Raw genomic sequence first — 27,677 nt, 5'->3', positions numbered from 1 at the left:
CGGAGGGACGGGGCTCGGCGGCTCAGCGCACGGAACACGCGCAGCGTTGTCTTCTTACACTGTTCAGCTTCGCAGGTCTTTTTTTTTTTTGATGACTCAAATACAGGTTCAACCCTCATGATACAGATTTTAAAAATTTAGTGGCATCCGTTCTACCTGTTTACACACACCATGCCAATTTGGTTCTAAGAGAGCACGTTCTTTCTTTTTTTTTTTTTAAACCCCCTAGTATTGAAGGGACCTGGGCTCTGGTTTGCCAAACTCAATCACTGAGCACAACTGGCCACTCCTTTCTGCTTAGTGCGTGCTCAGCTTTTCCTAAATTCTCACCCTTTGACCCCAGAGGAGGTTAGTGCGAACCCTGACACCCTCCAAGTTGAGATGGACTAAAAAAGGCCAAGCAGGCACCTCGGCCTTGCTGCCTCATCCCTAGAGAAAGGTTTGATCCCCAGCTGGAACCTTGCAGGGGATGAGAAGGATATAAGAATGGTTGTTTCAGTGGAGGTGGGGCTCAAGGAGCTGAAACAAAGAAAAAAATAACAAGAGGCCAACTCTCAGCTCCAGAAGCTCAGCCCCAGAGTGGTCTCACCTCCAGGGTTTGGGGAGGAGGCTGATAGTGCGTCTGTGGCAGGATCCAGTCTCCTGCCCATATAGCAGACTCCTAGGGAAGAGGAGGGGAAGAAACCAACAACTGGATTTGTTTTGGAAAAACTCTTGCCACTTGATGTGGTAGACTGTGTGACACACAGGGGACTTACTGATGGCATCCAGCAGCACCTTTGGGCCTTAACCCCTGACAGCTTTGTACACACCCACTGTGTGTACTTGAAGACACAGTGCCCTGGCTCAGCAGCTGACAAGTATTCACCATGGAAAGAGGTCAAGTGGACTGTCCTGAGGGAACTGGGTTTCTGTTTTCAACGTCCACTTTCCGGATTGCCTTGTAAGGGTCTGCCTACTCTCTAGCTAAGCCAGAAGCGTAGAGCTTGAGCCTAGAACAGTGGACAGGGAAAGGTGTTCAGCCCAGGACAGCATCTTATATAATGTGTCAGGGACATTGTGCCCAGACTGTACACATGTATGTGTGATGTGCCCTTTCCCCCCACAGAGGCTTCACTAAGTTGTCCAGCTGACTTTCTGTTTTACAGCTGCTGAGCTGTGTGTATTCTAGCCATGGAAGATTTCCAATCCTGAAAAATCTACATGCTTTTCATTATGGAGACAGGAATCCTTAAGTGGGTACTCAATAATGGATGAGGCCATATCTTAGCATAAACCTTGGCTTATGCGAATTGACCTTATCGGTCAAAATCACAGCCTTTTCATTAAAATGACCAATGAATAATGTATCAGAGCGTAGCTTAAAGCTTCAAATATGTTTTCAGACAGAACTATTCCAAGAATGCGAGTCAGGTATATTTCTCAGATAAATGACAGTAGGGGCATTGCATACATGGAAATTCTCGGTTCTCAGGTTTCCTGAAATCCAGCGCACGCATCATTAATCATTCATTGGGGTCTGCCCTTCAGTCAATGGCAGCTCTGAGTAAGCTGAAGCGAGCTGTTAGCTAATCCTTCCTGCCAACGGGATCCTGGGGCGAGAGAGGACAACTGGACAGCCAGTCACATGTGCTGGTGCCCAGCCCCTGCCCCTCTTGCCCGGCTCTGAGCGCGGGTGTGCGAGAGCGTTCCCTCTCCCGGACACAGATCGATAGCTTCCCAGAAGGAAAAAACAAATTCGGCATAATATTTAGCGCGACGGAGAGTTTCCAACAGGAAAGCAGCACGACTCGTGGCGTAATGGCTCAGAGTGTCTCTCTAAACCCTAAATAAACCCCTTCCTTAACTCTTTAGTAAATCAGTGACAGCCACCACCAAACAGAAAACAGCCTTCTCCTCCAACCCGGCCACACCAAAGCCTTCCCAAGTTGAGCTGCGATGAATCCTTGCTTGGTTCCCCGCCGAAGCACTTGAAGCAGTGGGATCTCCTGGAGGGACGCAGTTCCCCGGGGATTCCCAGGCCAGAGTCGTGAAAGGGGTCCGCTGGATACAGGGAAGAGAACCTGGAAATTGGGTCCTGGGTAGGCAAGAGTGCTTCGCTGACACGCAGGCGTGCGCAGAGGTTGAGAGGACGAGAACTCACCTCCACGTTTTAACCCCCCATTTCCTTCGCTGCCCCGAGAGGACTCAACGCTCGCAAAGCTGAATTCCGCGCAGGGTTGGCTCTAGTCCGAGGGTGGCTGTGTGGCGCGTGAGAACCGCTGGGGTGCGTGGCCCTGGTGTGCGCGTGCCCGGGGTCGGGGTGCAGCTCCTTTCCTCTGGGCTTCTCCTCCCCCTCCCTTCTGTCATCCCCTCCCTCCTCCACACCCCCGCCCCCGGGACCGCCAGGCTCTCTCCCGGCACCCGCCAGAGAGTACACAAAGCGGCGGGTGAGGGGAAGCTTCTCAGGCGTGCACCGAGCAGTGAGATCACTGGCGTTATAAATATCCCAGTGCCAGCGCCGAGATCCGTTCGGGTGGCCTCTCTCTCTCCCCCTCTCCCTCTCTCTTCCCAGAGGCTATGTCCACCCAGTGCGGCGAGGGGGGCAGCGCCAGAGGCACGCAGCCGCACCGGGGCTACAGAGCCCAGAACCAGCCCTACAAGATGTACTTAGGACCCCCGCTACTGGAAGAATGAGCTTGTCCTTCGTCCTCCTCTTCCTCAGCCACCTGATTCTCAGCGCCTGGGCTCACGGGGAGAAGCGCCTCGCCCCCAAAGGGCAACCGGGATCCGTTGCCACTGATAGGAACCCGGGAGGCGCCAGCAGCCGCCAGAGCAGCAGTAGCACGTCTTCTTCTTCTTCCTCCTCTGCTTCCTCTCCCTCCGCGGCTTCTCTGGGCAGCCAAGGAAGCGGCTTGGAGCAGAGCAGTTTCCAGTGGACACCCTCGGGGCGCCGGACCGGCAGCCTCTACTGCAGAGTGGGCATCGGTTTCCATCTGCAGATCTACCCGGATGGCAAAGTCAATGGCTCCCACGAAGCCAATATGTTAAGTAAGTTGCTCGCTCTCCTGCAAAACACATCCTAAGCGGCGGCGGTAGCCTCGGGAGGGACAACCGGTGATTCCCTGGGCCATCAGCGCACCTTTCGAAGCCCTGGCTGCTGGGACCCATCTGACCCCTCGAAATCGCCGGGCGCGTTGGGTGGAGATGCGTCTATATGGTGCGCACACGCGCACCCCACTCGTGGGTATAAGGAATGGAGATTCCTGAAGTGTAGGCTATCCGGAGGCTGGTGCACAGACAGGCACCTTGTTTCCAGTTTACCTTGGTCTCAAAGAGGACCTCCAGCCCGTGCCTGGAGAAAAAACAAAAATCTTTCTCGGTTAGTTTCTGTTTACTTTCTGCTTCTGTTTACTAAGCTAGTATTTTTCATTAGGCATCAAAGTGCATCTCTTTTTCCAGCCCATAGCTGAAAGTTAATTTTTAGAAGAATCAAATCTTATCTCCCCTGAACTGTCACCATAAACCCCCAAATAATATATAATGTATGAATAGGCATGTCTATTGTGTTTACATGCTTGCACGTATCCTAAGGGGAGACCAGAAATACTCTGCCTGGGAGAAGACAGTAATCTCTAAAACTGGACACGTTTGGAGAGGGCGACCTGATGGACGTTTGCATTGTTAACTCTGTAGATGGATTTAGCAACGTTTAGTATTTTGAGACCCAGACAACACCTTGTTAGGAAGAGTGGCCAGCCTTTGGTCCCACAGGACAATTAGGGGAAAGTTTTTTATTTTAGAAGAAATTCAGAAGAGGTTCAATTCGGTATAGGTGCAAATTGTGTAGGTGTTTCTTAAGCCCAAGTTTTAAATTCTCTGAGTTTTCCTTTTAGCTCTCTCTCTTTCCCTCCTTTCTCATCTTCTGTTCCTTGCATCCTGTCTGCGTTTCTAGAATGTCACTGACGCTATACAGCTTCCTCTCACTGCCTTTAGGGGAGAGATGGTTTGGGGTTGGGGTTGTGTGCGGGACTGAGGCGATCTCTGCGAGGCTTTACCTTGGTAGGGCCAGAGAGCTGCCCCAGGGAAATTAGCCCAACGGATAGAACCATAGCCCCGGCCTCTGAAATACCAGGGAGAGCGGAAACCTGGTCAGCAGACGGCACTGCTCGTGGGCACGCGGCTCTCAAGTGTGAACCTGGTCGCTCCCAGGTGTACTTCAATCTCCACCCTCTGTAAGTTTCATTGTTTTGACCACTATTGCTTTCCTTCTGCCTAGAGCAATGCGTGGCCCACAGAAATTGCACACTTAATTTGCTGAGTGTATAAATTCCTTGTTTAAGATCGAAGAAGCTGAAGCTGGTAACTTGTTCCGTCTCAAACCAAGGACCCCACGAGCCATTGGGCGTCCTACCCAAGCTCCGGAGGATCGCCGGCGCCACAGAGGGGCGGGCTTGGAGGTGTCCACAGCCGTAGGGTGGCGGGCTGGCTAGCCTTCTCCTGGGGAATCAGGAGGCGGGGTGAGACAGATCTGGAGGTTTGCGCCAGAAGAGGAGCGGGTCCATGCCCGCCCCCTGTCCCTGACTAGTCATTCGGGCTGTGCAGCTCCAGCTGGCTTGTGCGGCTGGCACGTGGTGAGGTGGCCTTCCACATACGTCCCAGCGAGTCCCAGGGCCACCCACACGCTTCTTAGAGGAGCCTGTTTCTATGTTTTTAAGGTTCATTTTACTCTTATCAAACAACTCACCATCTTCGGTGATAAAGCGCAAGATCTGTTAGGGTGAAGGAATTTTCTGAGGTTTTTAGGAGCAGGGAGGGTTTTTGTGTATTCCTGTATTTCAATCTGTCCTCATTTTGTCCAACCCAGCTCTTTACTCCATCAGACATCAGAGCTTATTTTCCACTTCCAGGAAATCTTTCCTCCTTTCTCTTATGTGAAAACCTTTTCTATTTTGGTCTTTTTATAGCTTATTCAGAAAATCAGCACCAACAGAGGATAACTTCTGTGTTCCAAGGGGGAAAACCTAAAGTTAGCATGCCTCAAGCAGCAGTTTGGATCCCAGGGGAGTAAAAGAATGTGTCTGGGGTGGGTTTGGGTGTGTTAGTGATCTCTGAAAACCAGACTTGTTTCCAAGATATTCACCCTCTTTTCTTGGAAGAAACCATATAGACAAGTATTTTTTGCAGCTTAGGCCTTACCCAAGGGGCAGTTGTAGAAAAACATAGGAAGAAAAGTGAAAACAGCTCACCAAACAATAAACCCAGCTAAAGAAGACATTGACCAATATGTTATTCCCAAGGTACACTTTATTTTAAAATCTGCTTTGAAGGATATCTGCAAAAGAACAGAAGTGTTTCCTAAACAGTGCCTAAAAGAACTTCCTTAATTTCACTAACACTTTCCTAATTCATTCCAGTTTACAATAGCCTTTCAGAGTTTAGTCTGTATGTTTCACACAGCTTGTGATCATTCATTCATTCATTCATTCATTCATTCATTCATTTATTCCTGCACCCAATATAGTATAGGTACCTCACCAACTTGATATTTTGATCACTTTTGGGTTAATTGGGGGTTTGTTGTTTGTTTGTTTTTTGCCTTCCATAGGTTTTTCTCATAATGTAAGTGTTCAAATCATGGTGATTTTCTGCTTTGTGATGTCTGGAGTGTTTAATACTATTTCATAAGAGTTCATGACCATTGATCCATGAAAAATTCATGGAATATGTCTTGGTTAGTAGGATAATATACAATTTGGAAATTTAAAATGAGTCTCTGCCCTGTGAAAGAAAAACAGAAGCAAGTTAATTACAGTTGGTCATATACCTCTTTGAAGGCATAGCACTCGATGGTTTCCTGAGACATATGTAAACTAAGGTTCTGGTCATGGATTTTTAGTGAGAGTATATGAGAAAACATTTGTCTAAGTCTCACAAGAGACATGGAGAGCTGGAATCATAGAGATCCATAAAGGGTACATCAGAGTTTTACCGCATCATCTAATTCTACTGTCTGAGTGAGCAATGAAAAAAAAACATTTTTTTTTTGTCATAGCTTGCTACTTTAGAAAAGTCAAAACTTTGCCATTGTGTTCTTTTAAAGTCAATAATTTTCTGTAATATTTGCCAGAACAGACAAACATATATATATAATTTGCATATACATATATGTTTCCCAACTATCATTTGACATTAACATGTTTGCAAACAGTGTTTTCTAGTTTCACCATCAGAAGTACACTCTGGCCACAGATTTTTGAAATATAATTTGTTTAGTTAAGATATATTACTTAATATATTCTTAGTTCTCTTGTACAATAGTTATCCCAAGTTTCGAAGACAGAACAAAGAATCAAGTTCATTTCACATAAACTCTTACTATGGGGAAATCCTAGGGAAGGATGAAGAAAGATGAACAAGATAGATGATGAAATCCAACTATTGAATAGAAGCAAAGGTGTTGCTTTAAGTTTTATGCTTTCAAGTTTAGTTTCAATACAGTGCTTCTGCTGATTTACATTGGGTCATTGAAGAATAGACAATTAAGTAATTGTCAATTTAGGGAGCAAACGATTAAGGCTATGGCTACACAAAACCAAAGTGTTCACATGAAATATGAAAATTGCTATCATATATTTTGACTAAACTGAATCCTCAATTTTACCTATTTTTAAAAATCTTAGTTCACAATCAATTTTGCTGTCATGTAGGGTCAACCTTTATATAGTCCTGCAAAACTAGATAAACCAGAATCTGTGTCTACTGTATGGAAGAACTCAAGTGTAAAATTTGTTATTAGTCTAATCAATGAAGACTGCTGAACTGGGTATTTTAAGATAGATTTGGTAACAATGCAGTCTATCTGTTGCTGTAGGGACGCAAGTAGAGAACCTTCAGTTTTAAATTATTTTTCTTTTAGGATTTTCAGATGTGCTGTTGAAAGCTTCTGAATGTATTGACTATCTGTGTCTTATTCACTACAAAAAGAGAAAAGGGAGAAGTCTATCTAATTATATCAGCCGTCATTAGTAGAGTCCTGTTGTATTTAAAAAAAATCTGGAAGGGACTAAGTAACTAAGAAATCTAGGTATATATTTTCTTACTGAAATTAATTTACTTTGAATTGCATGTCTGTGTGGTAAATAAGTGAATTAAACAGTGTGTGTATAATCTGAAAGACATCAAGTGCTTGTCCTTCAACCTAGATGTCAACCCCAAAATTCCACTAAGAGAGAATTCCTTCTCTCAGCACTGCCATTTATTTATTTATTTATTTATTTATTTATTTATTTATTTTTATTTTTTTTGTATAAATTAATTCACATTAAAGTGCTAGTGACAATGTGTTATTTTTCCTAGGGTATTGACATTTAAGAGGATCAAAAGAAAAGGGCAACATCCCTGAGGTGCCCTTTTCTTTTGATCCTCTTAAATGTGAATACCCTAGGAAAAATAACACATTGTCACTAACACTTTAATGTGAATTAATTTATACTGATCTTTTCCCCTTGTCCCACTCCCCAAACAGGTGAGGACGAAAATATTAATAGCAGTAGAGTACTAAAACATGTGTCCGTAGACTTGTGTATGTGGGGTACCCTGAAAAGGGAAGGAGAGGTAGTGAAGTCAAAGAAAACAATCCAATTTAGCTTAACATTCGTTGATTATCTGTCATCTGTGAGACACATTTAGCCTTCCACAAAGTATACCATCTTGGCATCCACAGTGTAAATTGTAAATTCCCATCAAATTCATTATTACTGACTCCTACTACCGTGTTTCCCCGAAAATAAGACCTAGCCGGACAATCAGCTTTACTGCGTCTTTTGGAGCAAAAAGTAATATAAGAACTGGTCTTATTTTACTATAAGACCCGGTCTTATATAATATAATATAACATCATATAGTATAATACTGGGTTTTATATTAATTTTTGCTCCAAAAGATTCATTAGAGCTGATTGTCTGGCTAGGTCTTATTTTCGGGGAAACAGGGTAATAAGAGTCAGGATATTACTGAAATTGGAAAAAAATCAGTTTTAGAGAAATGCTCCTTGGGATTTATATATGTGTGATTTAACATACATGGGTTTAAAATATTATGCAGAATCTTTAGTGAGTTACAAATATTTGGCATATATTAGCGTAGTGATCTCTAGGGAGGGGAGAAAGTTGAATTGTGGGACTTGTAGAATCTGCTCCAATATTCTAGAAAAAAAAGACGTTGAAATTACTTTGTAAATTCCTATCTTAACAGTGATCACAATATTATGCCATAATTACATTAAGATTTAGAAAATCATACCCAAGTTACATGTGTGAAAAAATATTTCATTTAACCTCATCTTTTTCCTCTGTATTTGTCATAATTTTAAACAGAATGATATATGTAAAAGTATATTTTTAAAGCTTTCAATTCAATATTATTTTTTTAGAGGAGTTGTCCTTACTGTTTCACTTCCTTTTCCCCCTTAATAGCATTTCAATCAGTTTTTTTTCCTCTACCATGCCAAAGAAACGGCATTTGTTACGGTCACCAAAGATAACCATGTTTCTAATGTGTATACATGTAAATATAATGTTTTTAAAATGATAAAATTCTTTAATTCTCAGGCAAGCTGTCATTTTTATGATGGAACTTACAAGAAAAGAAACCATGCAGTATGTAATAAAATAACACTTTCACATACATTATTTCATCTTCCTCATATATAAAATTCATTACAATGCAAATTTTGCATAATATACTCATATATACATGCAGAATGTAACATGTGTTAGTAAATAAGTTAAAAGAAAATTGGTCTTAAAAATAGAATGTTAATTGTCAGACAACTATAGTTTACATAGGCAAAGCAGTATTCCCACTAAACAGCTATTTATAGAGACTTTTTGTTTTGACCTCTTAAATGTTAGCAAGCAAACACATATACTTAATGAGAATTTTATCTTTTATGCTGCCATGCATTTTTTTCCCACAAAAACAGGTAATTTTCCAGAAAATGGAATAAAAAAAACCTCTTAACAATATAGTACCATGAATAAATTGGGGGAAACATACAACCAACTCTCCTTTTCTATGAACTCCATATTGTGTCTTTTGCAGCTATCAATCCACACATGGACAATTTCTCATGTTCTCCCTGTCTCGCTTTTTAACACATTTACACAGTATTCACAATTACATCGCCCGTCTCCCAAATATACAAAATCATTAATGCTGTTTTCAATGTCATTCTATAATTTTGATAGAAATATAACTTATATCAGATTTCTAGTCATGATTTGTTAAATACTATTAAACACGTTAACATCCCATAGTGTGTTTAACTTTACAAAGCATTCTGTGTGTTTTGTTACTATTTGATAACATGATAATGCTTCTAGATCTTTGGGTGTGCATCACAGTCATAATTTATACAGCAAAATCTATTGTAAATGGTATTTTGAACATTTTGCAAAAAAGAATTTATGAGACAGCAGTTTCTTTCTAAAGCAAAAGTAGTTCCTTTCTAATAGTTTCTTATTTTTTTTCCTTTTGAAGAAACATCCATAATTGGTAGCTGCAATTTTCTTGAGATGTGTTTTGTTTACTCTGGGCTAAGAACACTTAAACAAAACTAATAGTTCTGCTAGCCCTTTCTTCCATAAATTTTCCGATCAAATATTAAGAAATCAAATTGAATAAATAAGGGGCAGTATTTAATATATTTATAGGCATTAGGTCACATTGTGCAACACAAGTGCTCAATAAAGATTCATATGTATTTATACCATGTTTCCCCAAAAATAAGACCTAGCCAGACAATCAGCTCTAATGCATCTTTTGGAGCAAAAATTAATATAAGACCCGGTATTACATTATATTATATCATATCATATCATATTATAATAGACCCTGTCTTACATTATAATAAAATAAGACCAGGTCTTATATTAATTTTTGCTCTAAAAGATGCATCAGAGCTGATTATCCAGCTAGGTCTTATTTTCAGGGAAACACGGTACAAATCATATATGTGTATTCACAATTTACTACTTTTGTAAATTGAATAATTTTGTATGTACTTCAAATACTTCAGTGGGAGATTGTTATTTCAAGAAAGTCACGTGAATTTCTATTCAACAGAGTCCTATTGAGATCTTAATTAGTATATATGCTCAAAATATTATAGATTAAAATGTTGAAATTTTTTTCCCTTTTTACTAGCTCTAGTGAACTATATTATGTTGTCTTTTTTTTTTCTTTACAATTTAATGTAGACAATTATCAAAAAGCAGTATGCTTTTCTCGTGTTCATATAATGTATATGACTCTGTGATAAACCAGCAGAAATTCCAATTATATACAGACTAGGAGTATCTTTCTTAAAATACTCTGTGAATTGTGATGCATGATTCTCTTGACCTAGGGATGTGGGCTTTCAAATTATAGGAGACAGAGGGACTTTGACTTGATAATATTAACTATGAAATACCAAATATAAGCAATAACGTAATAAAATACCTCATTAAATATTTTCCAGAACAGTCATTTAAAATGCAAGATGTCTCAAGCCATAATCCATAATCCATTAAACATTTCATTGAGCCAATAATACCAAATTATTTATAATGCTTTTAGTATCTTGTTATGTGTAATCTTTAAATGAGCTACTCAAAATATGGTATATATTGATTTGTACTTTTATAATTATGATAACTTGAGAAGAGGGATTTCTTTTGTGTAAATAAGTATTATTTTCAAGGCTTTCAACAGTCTATACTAATCTTGAGTACAAATTTTATGTGCTTTAATATTAAAAGTAGTGTATTATCTCTGATAGAAAAGCAATGTATGAGAATTATTTTGAAAAATATTTTTTAAAGTTTTCAGTTCCTTTAGAATTTGAAAATATTCTATTTCAAACTCAATACATTGTTTACTAAAAGTGACATCATTTGTAAGAAAAAAAGAATTACTAATGAAACAGAACTACATTTTTGAATCTTGAAATCTATCACTTTAAATAAACACTTGAGTGCTAGCCTTTTTTTTACATAATGAATATCAAAAATGTTAAATTCTTTTTTAAAAATCACATAATAAAGAATGGAAAGAATTTATGTAGCAATTCAGTTCTTCACAATGGTTTATGGAGGAGTCTGTGTTTTATTTTGGGATTTCTGTCATCCTAGGTATTTTGGAAATATTTGCTGTGTCTCAGGGGATTGTAGGAATACGAGGAGTTTTCAGCAACAAATTTTTAGCGATGTCAAAAAAAGGAAAACTCCATGCAAGTGTAAGTAGAACCACTTTATATTTGTTAAAAGCATTATGGAGATTTTACATTTGTAAAATGGAATTAAGTAATTTTCTAAATTAGTAGGTAGGAAAATTTGACCAGAGAACTTAATGTTTTTTGTTTTTGTAAAATTATATGTACATTTAACCAAGAGAATTGTGTATGTTTGTGTAAGTAATCATGTAAATATTTTATTTACTTGGAAAGATAGAGTCCACAAAAAATTTTAAGGTTACGTATATTTGAAAATAACATTCTCAAAGTGATTGCCATTATTTATTTCTTAAACATGGTCCAAGTGAGAAGAAATAGTATGGAAATAATGTATAATGTAACAATTTAAATTTGCATGTTTATGGCGTGTGTGTGTTTAGTTGCCCAGGTTCTTATTTAATTTTACAAGCTGTTATGATGTCAAAAATGGGTCTAAGTTATACAACATATTTTCATATTACTAAGTATGGAGGGAGGAAACCAATAATGAGAAAACTTTGACCTTTTATAGCGAAATTTTATTCAGTTCATTGCAGAATTCTCATCTTGTATTTTTGTTGCATCAAAAACAGTTCTTAAAACTATAAAAACTTAATTTTGCACTTGTAAACATTTCTTCAGACCACATTTTGTAATCAATTTATAAATTATAGATTTCTATGTTTTGTTCTGAAAATGCTGATTGCTTGGGAAACAATAACGCATTTTAAAGATAATATGTTTAGCTTAGTTTTCCTACTCACAGATTCTGTTAATTTGTATTAGTACATAGGCACAGCACTTAAAAGTGATTTATACTTTTTCTGTAGTGTACTAAGTTTTGTCACATTAATCATTTTAAAAAGCAAGTCTTCAGTGCTAGTCCTTTAATTCTCATTCTCTTTAATTCTTGTTGGAATTAACTATTTATGATTTCTACTTTACAGATCTTTTAAAAAATTCAATGAGAATTTCACTTGGTTAAATGTGTAAGATTCAATTTTCCTTTCCCTAGCATCCAAAGTTGGTTTGTTAATATCTCTTGGAGAAGACAGTAGAATTCCAGCTATTTTTACAGTTATTTGAGGATTAAATGAGATAATACACATAAAAGTCTTAGATTAGTATTTGGCACATTGTAAGTGCTCAAAAAATATTACTTATTATGTGATAATCTAAATACAATAAACTACTAATATCTCAGTTTATTAATATAAATTGAAAACCTTTGTTAACCTCTTTAATCACCCATTGCAAGAATTATAAAAAGATTTACCTATTTCATTTTCTGGGCTGGTTTATTATATTCTAGCAAGGTATAATATGGTATTCATAAAATAATTGCTGTTTGATTTTTTAAATTACATTAAGGGGCAAATGTCTGCATTGTTTTGTGAAAGTAGGACATAACATTTTATTAAAAATTTGATTTTGAAAAATCTACATACAGAATAGAAAACAATGATCAAACACATGTGCACTGAATGATTTTTCCTCAGTTAACTTCAAGGTTGTAAAAAGATTGAAACATCTTCAAAATTGAAGCATCATAATGTGCGGTGCATGTAAAAAAAATTTTATTGGTTTGTTTGTTTTGGGTGAAAATCTTAATTTTTTTAAATAATCAGATTCATGCCCCAGTACATGCACAAAATTAGACTAAACTTGGGCCAGTTTAAGGCTAATTGCCACAGAAAGCGAAGTATTACAAATGGATGCCAATTAGAAAGGTCAAACTGAGAGGTTAGGATACATGATTCCTCTGTCAAAAGCAAGTAACAAATTTCCAGAAATTTGACCCAAATGTCTAAGGATGGCTGGCTGAAATAATGCAGATAATGCAAAAACAGCATCTGTTATTTTTTCTCATCTTGGCAGGCTAAAGTTATTTCATGGAATAATGACTTTTAAACAGTACAAAGCAAGTCTTGCTCTTGTCACTCACTGCAGCTCTTTGATATAAAAGTCATTCTGATGACTTTGAGCTGAATTGTAGATAAAAAATGAAGTTGTATGATTATGTGGATTCCTTTTAAACGGATTGTCTAAGCCTACTTTCTTTTATCAGAGCTTTTATTAGCACTTTTTTTCTAGATGGAAACTTAATTAAATTATAAAGTGATTTATTTTTAAGGATTTTGAATTCAGAAATAGTATTAATCCCAGCAATTATCAGTTTTATGCCCAGATGGTTTATTTCCTGTTATCAGCTTCAATTTAAACATGTTGGAAAATTGTTCTTGTAACTTTAAGTAGAATTACAGTATTTGATTTAGTTGTTTTACAAAATTGCATCACTGAAAGGCTAAAACCCTTATGCTTTTAGGATTAAATGTGTAAATTCATGATTTTCTTTAATAATTGTGCAGAGGCATTTAAAGAGTACATTTACAATAATTTTGAGCTATATGTATATATTGTATATAGGCATACCATAGGCTAATTGATATCAGCACGAGTTGAATTCATATGGTATATTTCTCATTACAAAAACATCACCACACTTCTAAATAAAGACCCCAAACACTTCTAATATTAAAATGGAGAGAAATGTGAGCTATACAGATATTTAAGACAGATTACTATAAACAAGAGAATTCCTTCCCAACCAGCTTATTCTCTTATAGTTCAGAGGCGGGACTATAGACGGCGGGAGCTTCTCCTGGCAGCTCAGGGCACCAGACGGGACCCTACCTTGAACAGGATGCCCACCCTTCCATCACAGTGTATAGTCACACCCATACCCACACTCAGACGGGAACAATATAGTCATATCAGTTCAGCTCATGTACACATCTTTGGGATATGGGGAAACTGGAGTGCCTGGAGGAAACCCAGTCAGACATGGGTGAAAATGTGCAAACTCCACACGGGCGGTGGCCCTGGACAGGAATACGTTTTTTTTCTTATCAACATTATAATAGAATGATGTTGAAGGATACAACGTTATTCGAGGACCTGCTGTGTGTGTAAAATCACGTATATCTTAAATTTACACAATGTTGTATGCCAATGATATCTCAATAAAACTGGGACAAAATTAATAAAGAGTACCTTTAGGGTTTTATTTACAAAGTAAATGTGAACTGAAAATATAAAGTATTCATATAATTCTGAGGCAAGTAAACCCACATGGTATTGAGAAATATTCATGGATAACTAAATTTTTTAACTTTGCTTTTATAGTAACAATCAGAATATTATACATTAGTTACTAGACAGAGATATTGTATTTACATAGTTCTCTAAAAGCTCACTCACATCACCTTATTGTATAATTAGGTAAAAAAGAGTCTTGGAGATGTTAAGTATTTTCCTAAGTTAATGCAGTTAACAAGTGATTTAACCAGAACTATAACCTTTTAAAATACTCTTTCTTTTTGAACACTATAATATTTGGTAGGTAAAAGTTAGCTTAAAAGAAGATATTGTTTTGTTTGGAACTAATTGCATTGTTTTCACATATTATTTTATAAGAATTAATAATTGCAGGTTTTAATAATACATTTCAAATTACATTTTAAAGAATGAATGCTTTGAATCTTTTGCTTGTTTCCCTCCCTCCGTCTCTCCCTGTCTTATTCATAGGTCTTTTTGAGATCTTTTTCCCCATCTACTTCTGTATCTCCAATACTTGATTTTAAAAATCTAGAAAGGAGGGGATGTGTCTACCACAGAACTTGTCACAGAGTTTTACAAATGTTGGTTATTCAGTGCGATAATGACTTGCGCAGGAACCCCTCTCAAGATGAACTTTTTAAAACAGAAGAGAGGTCTGTTGTGTTCACAGAAAGTCTTCATTGAGAAAATGCTTCATCATCTGTGGATGCAAAGATGGTAAACAGAAATATCAGCCCAGAATGGTTAGACTTAGGCAACATTTATGTTGATTTTCTTTGCATGCTAAGTTTGTGAATTCGGGAAGACTATTTCTTTGAACCTCAACCATCTCAGTCTGTACTGCTCCGTGCACTCACTCATTGAATCTACACACTCATACTAATCGATGTACAGCTCTCCTTAAAACCTCGGGAGTATACTCTAAATACACAATGCTAACACATTCGTACCATGCAGGTTTTTTCAGCATTCTTTATAAGGATGAAGGTGTATGTTCTTCTCAAAGTGCTTTGGGGATCATCCAGAGTAGGAGTAGGTAATTGCTTCGCCAAGAGTCATGAGGGCTAGTCAGAGCCCTCACTGGGAACTTTCTCACTCATTCCCAAACTGGGGTCCCCTGTAGAATTGAGCACCCTTCTCTTCCTGTCTCTCTTGCTCTGCCTGCCCATCTGTCCCTGATCCCTCCTTACTCTGTTCCTGCTCTCTCTTCAGGTTTGTTGTCTTTATCGAAAGCGCCATAGAGGGCCTTTCTGCATTTATCTGAGATGGGTCCAGATGTCAGAGTGAAAGGCCTTCCTGAGTGTAGTGGTTAAGAGCACGGTTAGACTGTGTCATTCTGCCTAAGTTAAACTTTGTCATTATACTTAATCTTTCTATTCCTTGGTTTTATCAGCTCTAAAAGTAGGAAAATTAAAGTAATAATCTATTGTGATAGTTGAGCATTTAAAATGAGATAATACATATAAAACACTTCGAATAGTGCCTGGAAAGTATTCAGGATTTAATGTTAAAAAAAGGTCTTGAATTTGCTCTCAGACAGCTGTTTCATGATTCCCAATCTCCTCTCTTAGAAGAGTTTCTGATTTGGGGGTCAGGCAGCTGTGACCCCTCAGATATTTAGACCAGCCCCAAATCCTATTCATCATTGACCTTTTTTTCTTTAGGTCTAAACTTTTTGTGCATACAGTAGCCCCTTATCTCCTTTCCCAAAGGAACCTAATTGGAAAGCAAAATTCCCAGGATCAAGCTCTTAAAGAGGCAAGGATTTCCTATGGTCATAATCTCATAATTCTTTCAGAGCCCTACTGTTCATCTTGTTTTTTTCCTGAAAAAAAAAAAAATCCCGGAAAAGGTGATTATTGTGTAGTCTTCAGTCTTTTCATAAAGTATGGATGATAGCTCATTGCCTATTGCGAAGAAACTTGAGCTTATTTTAAAGATCCAAAGAGAAGCATGCGGTGGAATTATTTTTGTTTCTCAGGGTTTTAAGGGATCATGTTTGGAAGGAAAGCTAATTGCAGAGTTTACGAAACAGGCATGGAATGTATGCTTGATCAGCCCTAAGCGAGGACTAGAACGTCCTCCTTTCCTGGTTTCAGAAGGTGCCAGCTGGCTTGCCGGGAATGAGATTCTGGACTGGACTTCCTGTGCTGGGGGCAGAGTGAGGAGAGGAGACAGCCCCTAAAGCTGGGTGTGTTAACTATAAGGAAATGGAAGCTTGAGCAATAGTTCTCATCATCACTAAAAAAATAACTTACTAAGCACTCCACTCTTCCAGACCTTGAGCTACCTAAAGGCACTTGAATAGAAACTTCCCTTGCCCTCTAAGAGCTTTCCATTTATACAGTAAAAGCAAACGTGTAGTAATTCAGGCTCAAAAATGGGTTCAGGATTCCGCCTTTACAATACATACCAGTTTTCCCTTAATTTCACACTATGTAAAGCTGGTTAGTAGGCTTATTTTGTTGAGGAAATCTGGGTGTGATGAAGTGACTTGTAGCTTCAGAGATCCATTTCAGCCTAAAGCAAGAGATGGTATTATGTTCTCTGATGGTTTGAGGAGTGGCACTTGTTTTTCATCAGTGTTTTAACATGGAGCAACTTCAGGGCAGGTGGAACTATATAAAAGCCTAGGAGATGCCCTTGGGTGTTATGGAAAGAGCCTGAATCTAGGGATCAGAAGATCTGAGATTTAAGTCACAGGCCTACCCTGGCACTTGATAAATGTGGGGCTTTAGATGAATCATTTTCTTTACTTCTCTGACTGGAAAATCAGATAATAACACCCTAATAGTCATGGAATTATTGTGAGAACTAAATAATATACATAAAACACCTGGCACATTGTAGCGCTCAATAGCTCTGCTTTATTGAGTAATTAAGAGCATCAGAAAGAAAACTCCTATCTTACGTTTCTCCAAGTGTAGTCTTCATCTCACCTGCATCAAAATCACATGGCCTGCTGGTTAACGACGCCAGTCCAGGGTCTCACCTCAGACTTACTGAAACAATCTCTGGAGACAGAGCCTGGGCAGTCTGCATTTTGAACCGGCTCCCTCAGTAAACTAAGTCAGTTTATGAAATTCAGAGGAGAAATCCTGTGGTTGGTATCCTTCACTACATGAGCTCAGGTTGGTTTATTATGAAACCAGCTTGTATTGTCCCTTGGTTACCCAGTATGAAGAACTGAGATATAGAATGGAAAGATGGCCAGGGCCCAGCAGGAAACATGGCCATGTTCTGGAGATGCATGATGTGTCTACAGTTGACCCTTATGAGACTGATGCTATAGGAAAGAGTAAAGGGCAGCCCCTTTGGGTGCATGCTGCCCTGTTCTGGGGTACTCTGCTTGGGAGCATTTGGAGCAGGGTCTGGCTTTCAGCCTTCATTCACCACCAAAGGTGGGTTCCTTGGGCAGGGAACATCCTGCACAAGCATACAAAACAGCCTGGGCTAATGGCACCTGTCGGGGGCAACCCCACTGGTGGGAGTGGGGATGAAAACCAAGAAGCACTTAAAAGATGCCGGGGAAAGAGAAGTAGAGGTGCGTACACAAGGAAACTTTGCTTAGAGCACAGTTTGGTCTATAATTATTTTTATTACAGTGTATAATAATATTTTAATTATTTAATAATCTTACAGCCTATAAAAACATTTTAATTATTTATATTTGGTTAATTATTTCTTCATAAGGATTAAGGGAAAGAGGCAAATCAAAGAAAACAAAGTGAAAGGAAGAATTAAAATTGATTAAACACCCAGCAAATATCAAGGTTTATACTGGTGTTACTTCAAATTCACTCCTCTTTCTATATTACTTTCATAGACTGCATATTTACTTCTGCAGTTGCTTATAAAGAGAACTGGTACAGGTTTGCACAGCCTCACCTCATTCATTACAAGATCCTCGATTATCATACAACGTGATAAAGATCCTCGATTATCATACAACGTGATATTTACTAAGAAACTAAGAGGGTTTAGAAAGTTTTTAAATATCATTTTAGAAAGAATTTTCTGTTTGGTTTAATTGATCCTCAGATTTCAATTAAGCAGAATTCGTCTTTTTGGGAGATATCCCAGTTAACCAAAGTTTTACCTTCTGTGAACTGAATTTGACCTTTCATCTAAATATCCTTTGTGTGTCCTCCCTGTGTGAAGAGATGAGTACAATCAAGTTAAAGTGTTCTTCTAATCCAAAAGTTCTTATTTTCCTTAATACCACCGTGTTTCCCCTCCTCTGAATAATTTTGATATTCAAGCAAAAATAGTTTAATTTTTTTAAGCTTTATTTATTTTTTCAATTGGGGCTATATTAAATTATGTAGAAATTAGCTGATTTGAACATTTCGTTTTAATTTTGCAATTATGGCTTGTTGATTGTAGCTTTTTCTGCTAATCTAATTATTCTTAACTTATTTTTAATTATAGTTGACATACTATATTATATTATTTTCTGGTGTACAGCATAGTGATTCAATATATATACCTTACAAAGTGATCTCCACAATAAGCCTAGTACCCCTTAACACCACAGATAGTTATTACCATATTGATGACTCTATCTCCTATGCTGTACATTACATCCCCATGATTTATTCTATAACTGAATGTTTGTAGTTCTTAATCTCTTTTCCCTTTTTTACCCAACCTCCCACCCCCTTCTCCTCTGGCAACATAAATGCAGTCCTCTGTATTTATGAGTTCGTTTCTGTTTCGTTTTATTTGCTCATTTGTTTTGTTTTTTAGGCTCCACATATAAGTGAAATCATATGGTATTTGTCTTTGTCATTTAACTTATTTCATTTAACATAATAATCTCAGCTCCACCCATGTTGTCGCAAATGGCAAGATTTCATTCTTTTTTTTTATGGCTGAGTAATGTTCCATTGAATATAATTTGTTTTTACATTTGCAAGATCAGGAGAAATTAAAGAGAAAAACGAAGATAATTTAAGTCAACAAAGAACATGGGTAGGACCATGTCTGTATTGTTTTTCATTGTAAAAGTGGCAACTAGCACAGTGCCTGGCATGTGATATAGTCAATAAACATCTGTTGAACAAATTTGTGAAATAAGGAATTTGAAACATAGATAGAGGTGCTTTATGAGCATTTTTAATGATTGGTTGTGTTGTAGTGGCTGATGGTGATAGGGCAATGAGGGGTTGCGGTCCTGATTTCAGCAGCTTATTTGAAATTTGATTCACCTCTATTTCACAGCTTAACTGTAGAAACCATCTTTATGTCAACTTCAGTTTTTCTAGGGAAATAAAACAGTTCTATTATTAAAAGTATGGATTTGCTAAAGGACGTATAATTCAAGGGAGTTTTTAACAATTAAAAGTAGCCTGGGAAATTTATTATCCAAAATTATATAATGGTGAATGTGTGTATATTTAAATGCCAGTAGCAAAGACCTATGCTGCTTAGTGAGTCAGCTATAAAGATGCTTCATGTATGTTATTAGGAGATACACTGCTCAGGGTCACCATCTTGCCTGAACAAGGCCAGGAATACTGACAGGAACAGTCGATCCCTCAAGAAGAAACTAGAGCTCCTGATGAAAAAACTCACTCAAATGTTTGCTTCAAATGGTTCTGTTCCATCGTAGCTGGAGGAATTTTTCAGACAAAACATTAAATTAGAAGTCAATTAAAGAAAGCCAAAACAGTCTGACTGCCTTTACTCCTGTCTTAATGTGAGATTTAGAATGACTAAGGGACTGCAAATAGTATGTGGGTCCTCAGATTCTGAACATCTCTACCCCTTGTGACAGTTAGGTGACCCCTGAAAAATCTTCAGCATGAACAGCCATCTTTGATCTTAAGACAGAATTTTAGAACACGAATTTTGAAGAGGAAAAGAGAAAGGTTTTAGACGGAATAATTTTTGCGGGTGGAGTCAGCGAACTCTTAATCATATGAAGACCCTAAGGTGGAATTGCTATAAGTTTAATTCACTGTGGTGTGTGTGTACCACATCAATAAAAAAAATGACACATTTTTTCTTTATTTTCTTTGACACTCTTAGGGGAAAAAAATAGGTTAGATAATGCAGTATACTTAAACCTAACCATCAAAATTGAATACAGCAATCACTGCTTTCTCTATTTCAGGAAAAGGGAGTTTTGTGAAACAGGGGTAGAAGTGACGTCAAGGTATAATGTATTACGTATTTAAAAAATGTTTTTCAAATGCATTTTAAGAAAAAAAATCTAAAGCAGGGTAAATATACCTGCTACTTTTTAAAATGAAACCCCCCCATACCTTTTTAAAATGCTTATCCTTTTATGTAGCAGAAAACATTCCAGATGGCTATAACTTTTAAAAAAAAAATAAAACATTGGGATTATCTAATTAAATGAAAGAACAGCCCAGTCCTTTTAAAGGTAAGCAGCTATAGATAAATCTTCATTTGACTTATAAGAAATTCTTTTTAATAATAATAATAATAAAATAGGAACAACAAATGTGTGCTCTTCTAAAGTGATATCAGCACAGGCCCAGACAGACTGGTAGGTTACAACAAGATGACAGAAAGCCATAGATGGTGATTCATTAAAACACCAGCTTCCAGCCTGCTAGAGATCAAATCCGGGGAACCACCAGTGGACTTGTGGAAGTTTTAGATATATAGCTTCCTCGCTCCCAAATAAAGAGCTTTGTTGATTGACCTATACTTCAATGTAAATAACTTAGGTAAACGGTCATATGAGATCGGACAATTAAGTTTGCGAACTCATCCTAGAAAAAGTGCTATATACCTCATTGCTGAATATCACTACAGTCACCTTTGATATGCTCCCCTTGGGAAGGTATGCGCCGACGCCAGTGCCTAGTTTACCTTTCAAAACAATTTTGGAACCCTTTATCTGGAATGGCCATCAGAGCTGTTGTTGGATTACCCTTGATGTCCTGAATGTTATCAAAATGTCTTCCTTTCAATATTCCCTTTATCTTTGGGTAAAGAAAGAAGTTATTGGAGGTCAGATCAGGTAAGTAGGGAGGGTGTTCCAATGCAGTTATTTGTTTACTGGCTAAAAACTCTTCTCACAGACAGGGCCGTGTGAGCTGATGCATTGTCATGATGCAAAAACCATGAATTGTTGGTGAAACGTTCAGGTCATCTAATTTTTTCACGCAGCCTTTTCAGCACTTCCAAATAGTAAACTTGGTTATAACTGTTTGTCCAGTTGGTACAAATTCATAATGAATAATCCCGCTGATACCAGAAAAGGTTAGCAACTTTGTTGCAACAAGTTTGCGAACTTATTTGTCAGACCTCATACATAAGATAAATGTGCTGTTGGGAATGCTCTGAAATTGGTTGTCTTCTGCTATTGTCAGTACTTGGCACAAGTCAAAAATTCCATGTGGCCACATCAACAGATCTGCATGGATTGCCTTGCAGTGTTAGACTTTCAGATTATAATGTTGTGATCTGTACTGCAAAGAAAAGTTTGGCATTATTAGAAAAAGCAAAGACTTTTAATTCCAGTATAGAACCTCTTGGTCTGATATAGAAAATATATACCACATCTCTTCAAATAATGTCATTTTGTTCAATGTCGTTTCATTGTGACGATGTACAGGGAAAAACTACTGAATCCCGGCAGGGCCCACTGTCTGTGCAGTTTGCATGTTCTCCGCATGCCTGCATGGATTTTCTCTGGGGACTCCGGTTTCCCCTCACATACCAAAGATGTGCATGTGAGGTGAATTAGTGTGTCTACATTGTCTCCATCTGAGTGCGGGTGTGACTGCGCCCTGAGATGGAAAGCCATCCTGTCCAGGGTGGGTTCTGCCGTGTGCCCTTAGCTGCCAGGATGGGTTCCAGTCACCCTTGAAAAGAATTCTGGAAAAGAATTTTCTTACTTGTTTTTATTAATCTTAAATGTCTGTATAGCTCACATTTCTTTCCATGTTTAATACTAGAAGTGTTTTTGGATCTTTATTTAGAAGTATGGTGATGTTTTTGTAATGAGAAATATGCCATAGGAACTTAACTCTTGTTTATGTCCATTAGTATGGTAAAGTTGATTTCATTATGCATCCTTTTGCTTAATTTCACATTGTCAAGAACATATTGACGATGTTAAGTAAGAACTTAATATATGTGTATATGTATATATATATATATATATATATATATATATATATATATATATATATTTAGTGTTTTTATATATAAGCATTAAAACATTTGATATTTCTGAGCACAGGAATTCTATACAAATGGTGCTCTCTGAAATTGTGAAACCAGGTGGTCTGGTCTAGGGCAGGAATTCTAATACTTGGGGGGTTATGGACTCTTGTGTTTGATGAAAGGTACAGATCTTTTCCCTAGAAAAATATTTTTATTCTCGTAATAGCCCTATATGTGTAAGAACTGTGCTGTAAGGAGCCTAAAACTAAGACCTCAATTGACAGTATTCGTATTTGATGGAATGTCTGTCTGACTCCATGCTCAGGCTCTTCTCCCATACCATATTCCTTTAATTTCTTCAATTTCTTCAACTAGGCCCTTATAGAGTGTGTACTGGCCTGCTTTGTCACCTCACCCCTTGTTTCTTCTCCCATGCATGCTAAGTGTAAGTCACACTGAGTTACAGTAGTGTCATGCTGACCTATGAACACACTGTTCTCACTCCATTCCCTGAAAAGCCTTTCTCAGCTCACCTGCCTTGCTGGTCACCTTTATCCTCTTAGATTCCCTTCCTCTGTGCTATCATGGTACCCTCTGCATACCTCTGTCATCATTCCATTTATCAAGGTGCACCGTAACATACGTCTGCTTGTCTGATTTTTCTACTCTTCCATGAGCATTTCAAGAAGAAAGAGAGAGAGAGAAATAGCTAGCTATCTGGCTGAAGTGTTGCTAGTGACTCCAAAAAGTAATTTTTTCTTCAAATATACTCTCTTGTATCGCTGTGTAAAGATATATTTTTTCCTAAAGAACTCTAACACATGCAATATTAATAGGGCCATATGCTACCCCTCTCTCAGCACCATGAATCATACTGATAACACTGAGAAAGTATCATTGTTTCAAAGGAATAATATGACCCCATTTTTCTGAACATGAATTCATGTTTTTTATACAATTGTTTCTTAGTAATCTCGTTCTATTTATTTTCTTGATGGCTTATGAAGTAAAAAATAATATGTTAAAAGTTAATTTTTTATCTACAAATTTTTAAGTAATTAAAAAATACTAACAAATTTAAATATTTTAAAGAGTTCCTGTTGTCATTTTTATATGCATTGATATTATTTCATTAAGTAGATAGTAAACAGAAATAAGTGTTACAAAGATGAATAAAATAGGAATATAGAAACAAAAATAGTAATTTTAAAGCAACTTTAAAAGAGGCAAATATTTCTTTATAAAAGAATGTAGTAGGAAGGTAGGGGTTGAAGGAATTATTGGTTTTTCGTTATAGTACAAGACCTCATTTTATTACATGCTGAAAATATTATTACTGCTTAAATTTCTTTTTTTCCCCTAGGCCAAATTTACAGATGACTGCAAGTTCAGGGAGCGATTTCAAGAAAACAGCTATAATACCTATGCCTCAGCAATACACAGAACTGAAAAAACAGGACGGGAGTGGTATGTGGCCCTGAATAAAAGAGGGAAAGCTAAACGAGGCTGCAGCCCCCGGGTTAAACCCCAGCACATCTCTACCCACTTCCTGCCGAGATTCAAGCAATCGGAGCAACCAGAACTTTCTTTTACAGTTACTGTTCCTGAGAAGAAAAAGCCACCTAATCCTGTCAAGCCAAAGGTTCCCCTTTCTACACCCAGGAGAAGTCCCAACACAGTGAAATACAGACTGAAGTTTCGTTTTGGATAATGTTCATCTTGGCCTTGTGAGAAACCATACTTTCTCCTCAGGAGTTTCTGTAGGTGTCTTTACAGCTCTGAAGAAAAATTTTGGACACAGCTTCAGCTCTACTACCCCGTAGTTAAGTCAGGTCATTTGTTTCAGTGTGACTGAAACAAAAATGTTTTCTGATAGGAACTGAACTGGAATTCTTTGTACTAATATCGGGAGTACACTTCTTCAGTTCAGTAAGACATAAAGCCTTTTTGCTTTATGCTTGGTGCGTACTAGGACTCTATTTTCAAAAAGTTAAACAGCATGGACTATATATTTTTCTGACTTTTACAGATCAACCTGAAAGAACATACATGATACATTTTTATTTTTGGTTTCTAAAGAATATTTTGATGCAGATAAAATATTTTATTAACTTTTTGGGTTTTTGTTGTTGTTGTTAAAGTACCTCTGCATTGAGCATATTTTCTTACTTTTATTATTTTAATTAATATGACACAACCATTTTAATGCAGTTTATGAATTATAAATGTGTTTATAGCCCATTTGTAACATGTGGATTTCTTTTTCATTTTTCTTATTCATTGCACTTTTTATTTTTATTATATATTTTTTACCATACCTCAGATAATGTAAGTTTGGTTCTACATCTTAAACTGTTTAAATTCTCTCCAACACACCAAAGTCTCAGCTTGGATTTGTGTGTGTGTGTGTGTGTGTGTGTGTGTGTGTGTGTGTGTGTAAATTCATGACTTTATATGGAATCCTACCCCTTTGGTGGCTGGGTTATAATGGGTTAGAACTAAGGAGAAAGTATAAGGACTTTTGATTGAATTAAAAGTTGGAAATAAGGAAGAAGATTAGAGGTACAAGTACACTAAGTTTACAGCATTTCTTGAGATCTAATTCTACCTTGCCTTCATTTCTGCTATTGTCTACCCCTCGCCCTCATTCTTGAACAGCTGGATGAAAACATTGTATTCTGTCTGTGAAACATATACTATGAAACTGGAGTTCTTAAAATACCTCTTCTATGACCCTCTGTTATCCCTACTCGGGGCGCAACCCACTTACTGGATAAACAAGGAGAACTGAAGGTGATGAATCGTGTAACTCTTATCCATGTTGAGTCTCACTGTCAAAAATATTCTTATTACTTAGTAGAACACCCTTTGAGTTTCCTATCCTAATGGAAACCATTCCAGCGAACAGATCTGCCCTTTTATAAGGAAAGTTTTTATGTATATTTTTAAAAAGCTGGCCAGGAGATACGGGAAACTTAATTTGGGAATTTGATGTGTTGAAAATGGCATTTAATTGTCAAGCCAAATACTGAATGTTGGGCATAAATCACGGAAAATTTTACTTAAGAAAATTTATATGATTTATTTATTTTCTTAGGTAATCATTTTTATGGAGTGCTATGAAACAGAAGTGTTTATCTTCAGAAATATGGCAATAAAAAAGGTATAGCTAATGTTTAGAAGTATGTCTTTCATAGGAAGAGCAAAAGAGTTCACAGAAAGTTTGTGGTTTCTATATAAGCATCTTTCTTTTCCTTCAGAGACTACTGATAAACTTCTTTTTTACAAAATGTATAGTTTATTTTGGTGCACAAATGCAAAGTAGAAACTTGCCAAATTCACTTACTACCACTGAAGCAGATTGCATTGTTTTAATGGAAACAAACTATACACGTATTTTGTATATATATAAATATATATATATATATATTTTTGCTTGTCATTCATATATATAAAATGACAAGCAAAATCCATCCATCAATTAAAACATCATGCATATACTCTAGTATAGTGTTTTATTATAAAACCAATAATTTGATTAAACATTCTCTGCATTTAATGTATGATTTTTTAAAATATAAAATGAAATGCTTGTAGCATTTGAAACTTATAAAGTTTCAAACTTTATATTAAAATTCTCTTGGGTTAAATGAAACAATATTTTGCAAGCAAAGATTTGTCTTGTCCAACTGGCATATCACCTTACAGGCACAAAAGTGATCCTCTAGCTTATTCTAATATATTGTTAAGAATTGTGCACTGTATATCAAGTTCCTAGTATGCACGAAAAATTAAAGTTGTAAAGCAAGAGAACAGTAGACATGTGCTCCTAAATGGGCAAGGAAAAGATGATATTAATGATGATTAACAACAAGCTAAATTAATGCATATATTGTATTAGGCTAATGCTGCTGGTAGTTTTATGTTAACTAAAACATAATAGCTTGTCTTGTACTCCTAGTTTGATTTGATTAGTATGTGAAGGTTACAGTAGGATAGCTACCAAATATATATTATACAAGTCAGAACTCATTAATTTCAAAATTTAAAGCCAAGCTAAAATTAAAACAAAACAAAACCTTTAAATTACACTTATCTTTAGTTTACTGGCCATACACAATTGCACTTAATTAAAGCTCACTGAAGCATAAAGTTACCTACATTAATTAATTGAATGAACTCACCATGTACAGAAAACATGTATAAATAAAACTCCTTATTAATACCTAGAACTTTCTAAGAGGGTTTTTGCTTATGTAGTTTTTGATGATTTTTAACATAACTGGACCCATTTAACTTCAAATGAAGTTGTTAAATTGTGATTATGTTCATCTAAAAATGTCAATTAATTTTACATTAAAATTTAAGAATCTAATTTTTCCAGGAGACAGGTGACAAAGACTCTCAGACTGATGTTTCAGTTTAATTATATTATTTAATGTAAAATATTCTTTATTTGGAATATCAATAGAGGTAAATAGAGGTTTCTATAAGATGTAATAACACTGATATTAATTTAACAAAATATACCATTACTTCCTCATAAAGAAACTAATTTGAGAGTGTGGATGTATATAAATTACCATAATTATTTTAGCTGAGTTATAGAAAGAAGCACAGCAGTTTAAAATCATGTAATGATAATAGGTGATACTAACAGAAGTTATTTCCAAATTTAATAATTATATCATCTTAGATGTTTTTATTTCATGTAACTAAAAATGAAACACCATAAATCTGGTAGGTACATTTTCTATAAAATTGATTTCGAAATAGAAAACTAAACAATTTTCTTACATTTTTCCCCCTTCCAAAGGAAAGAAGAACTAAGCCATGACTTCCCACGTTTTCAGTAACAAAATTAAAATACTGCACTACACTTGAATTCTGGCACCATTTTTATAGTTACAGAAAATTGCTCGTATAGTTAATTAAAAAAAGAAAACAGTATTGTAGACATTGCTGCAGTGGGAAGCAAAACTAACTTGTCAAAGGAAATCTACACCCATTTTAAGATCTACTTCATTGCTACATCTAAATTTTGATCATGTGAAATCTATTTTTAAGTCAAATGATCTTCGAAAAAATTTTGAAAGAAACTTTTAGATAAATGAATGCGACTCATTTATTTTTCTTTTAGAAGTCAGCCCAATTGTACTGGCCAGTTTTTGAA

General features: G+C 36.7%; 1 protein-coding gene across 3 annotated transcripts; it reads left to right on the top strand.

Annotated features, from left to right (window-relative positions):
• Positions 1-2,286: 2,286 nt before the first annotated feature.
• FGF5 (fibroblast growth factor 5) lies at positions 2,287-25,863 on the top strand. Of its 3 annotated transcripts, none has more exons than XM_019719937.2 (3): positions 2,292-3,030; positions 11,157-11,260; positions 23,868-25,863. In XM_019719937.2, exons 1-3 carry the CDS (start codon positions 2,673-2,675, stop codon positions 24,213-24,215), a joined length of 810 nt encoding a protein of 269 aa, XP_019575496.2. In that variant the 5' UTR covers positions 2,292-2,672; the 3' UTR covers positions 24,216-25,863. The 3 variants fall into 3 exon arrangements, with proteins under 3 accessions (XP_019575505.2, XP_019575496.2, XP_074180492.1); XM_074324391.1 differs by lacking the exon at positions 2,292-3,030 and adding an exon at positions 3,062-3,361; XM_019719946.2 differs by lacking the exon at positions 11,157-11,260 and having other exon boundaries at positions 2,287-3,030; positions 23,868-24,018.
• Positions 25,864-27,677: the final 1,814 nt, after the last annotated feature.

This window comes from Rhinolophus sinicus, linkage group LG02, assembly GCF_036562045.2.
Source record: "Rhinolophus sinicus isolate RSC01 linkage group LG02, ASM3656204v1, whole genome shotgun sequence".
NCBI classification, from domain to species: Eukaryota; Metazoa; Chordata; class Mammalia; order Chiroptera; family Rhinolophidae; genus Rhinolophus; species Rhinolophus sinicus.
Note: the sequence above shows the minus strand (reverse complement) of the source record. Positions and strands in the feature narration are given on the sequence as shown.

Coding starts and splice junctions, on each gene's coding strand:
- FGF5 (XM_019719937.2), top strand. CDS start 2,673: ATGAGCTTGTCCTTCGTCCTCCTCTTCCTCAGCCACCTGATTCTCAGC. Junction 3,031..11,156: donor CCACGAAGCCAATATGTTAA/GTAAGTTGCTCG, acceptor CTGTCATCCTAG/GTATTTTGGAAATATTTGCT. Junction 11,261..23,867: donor AAGGAAAACTCCATGCAAGT/GTAAGTAGAACC, acceptor TTTTTCCCCTAG/GCCAAATTTACAGATGACTG.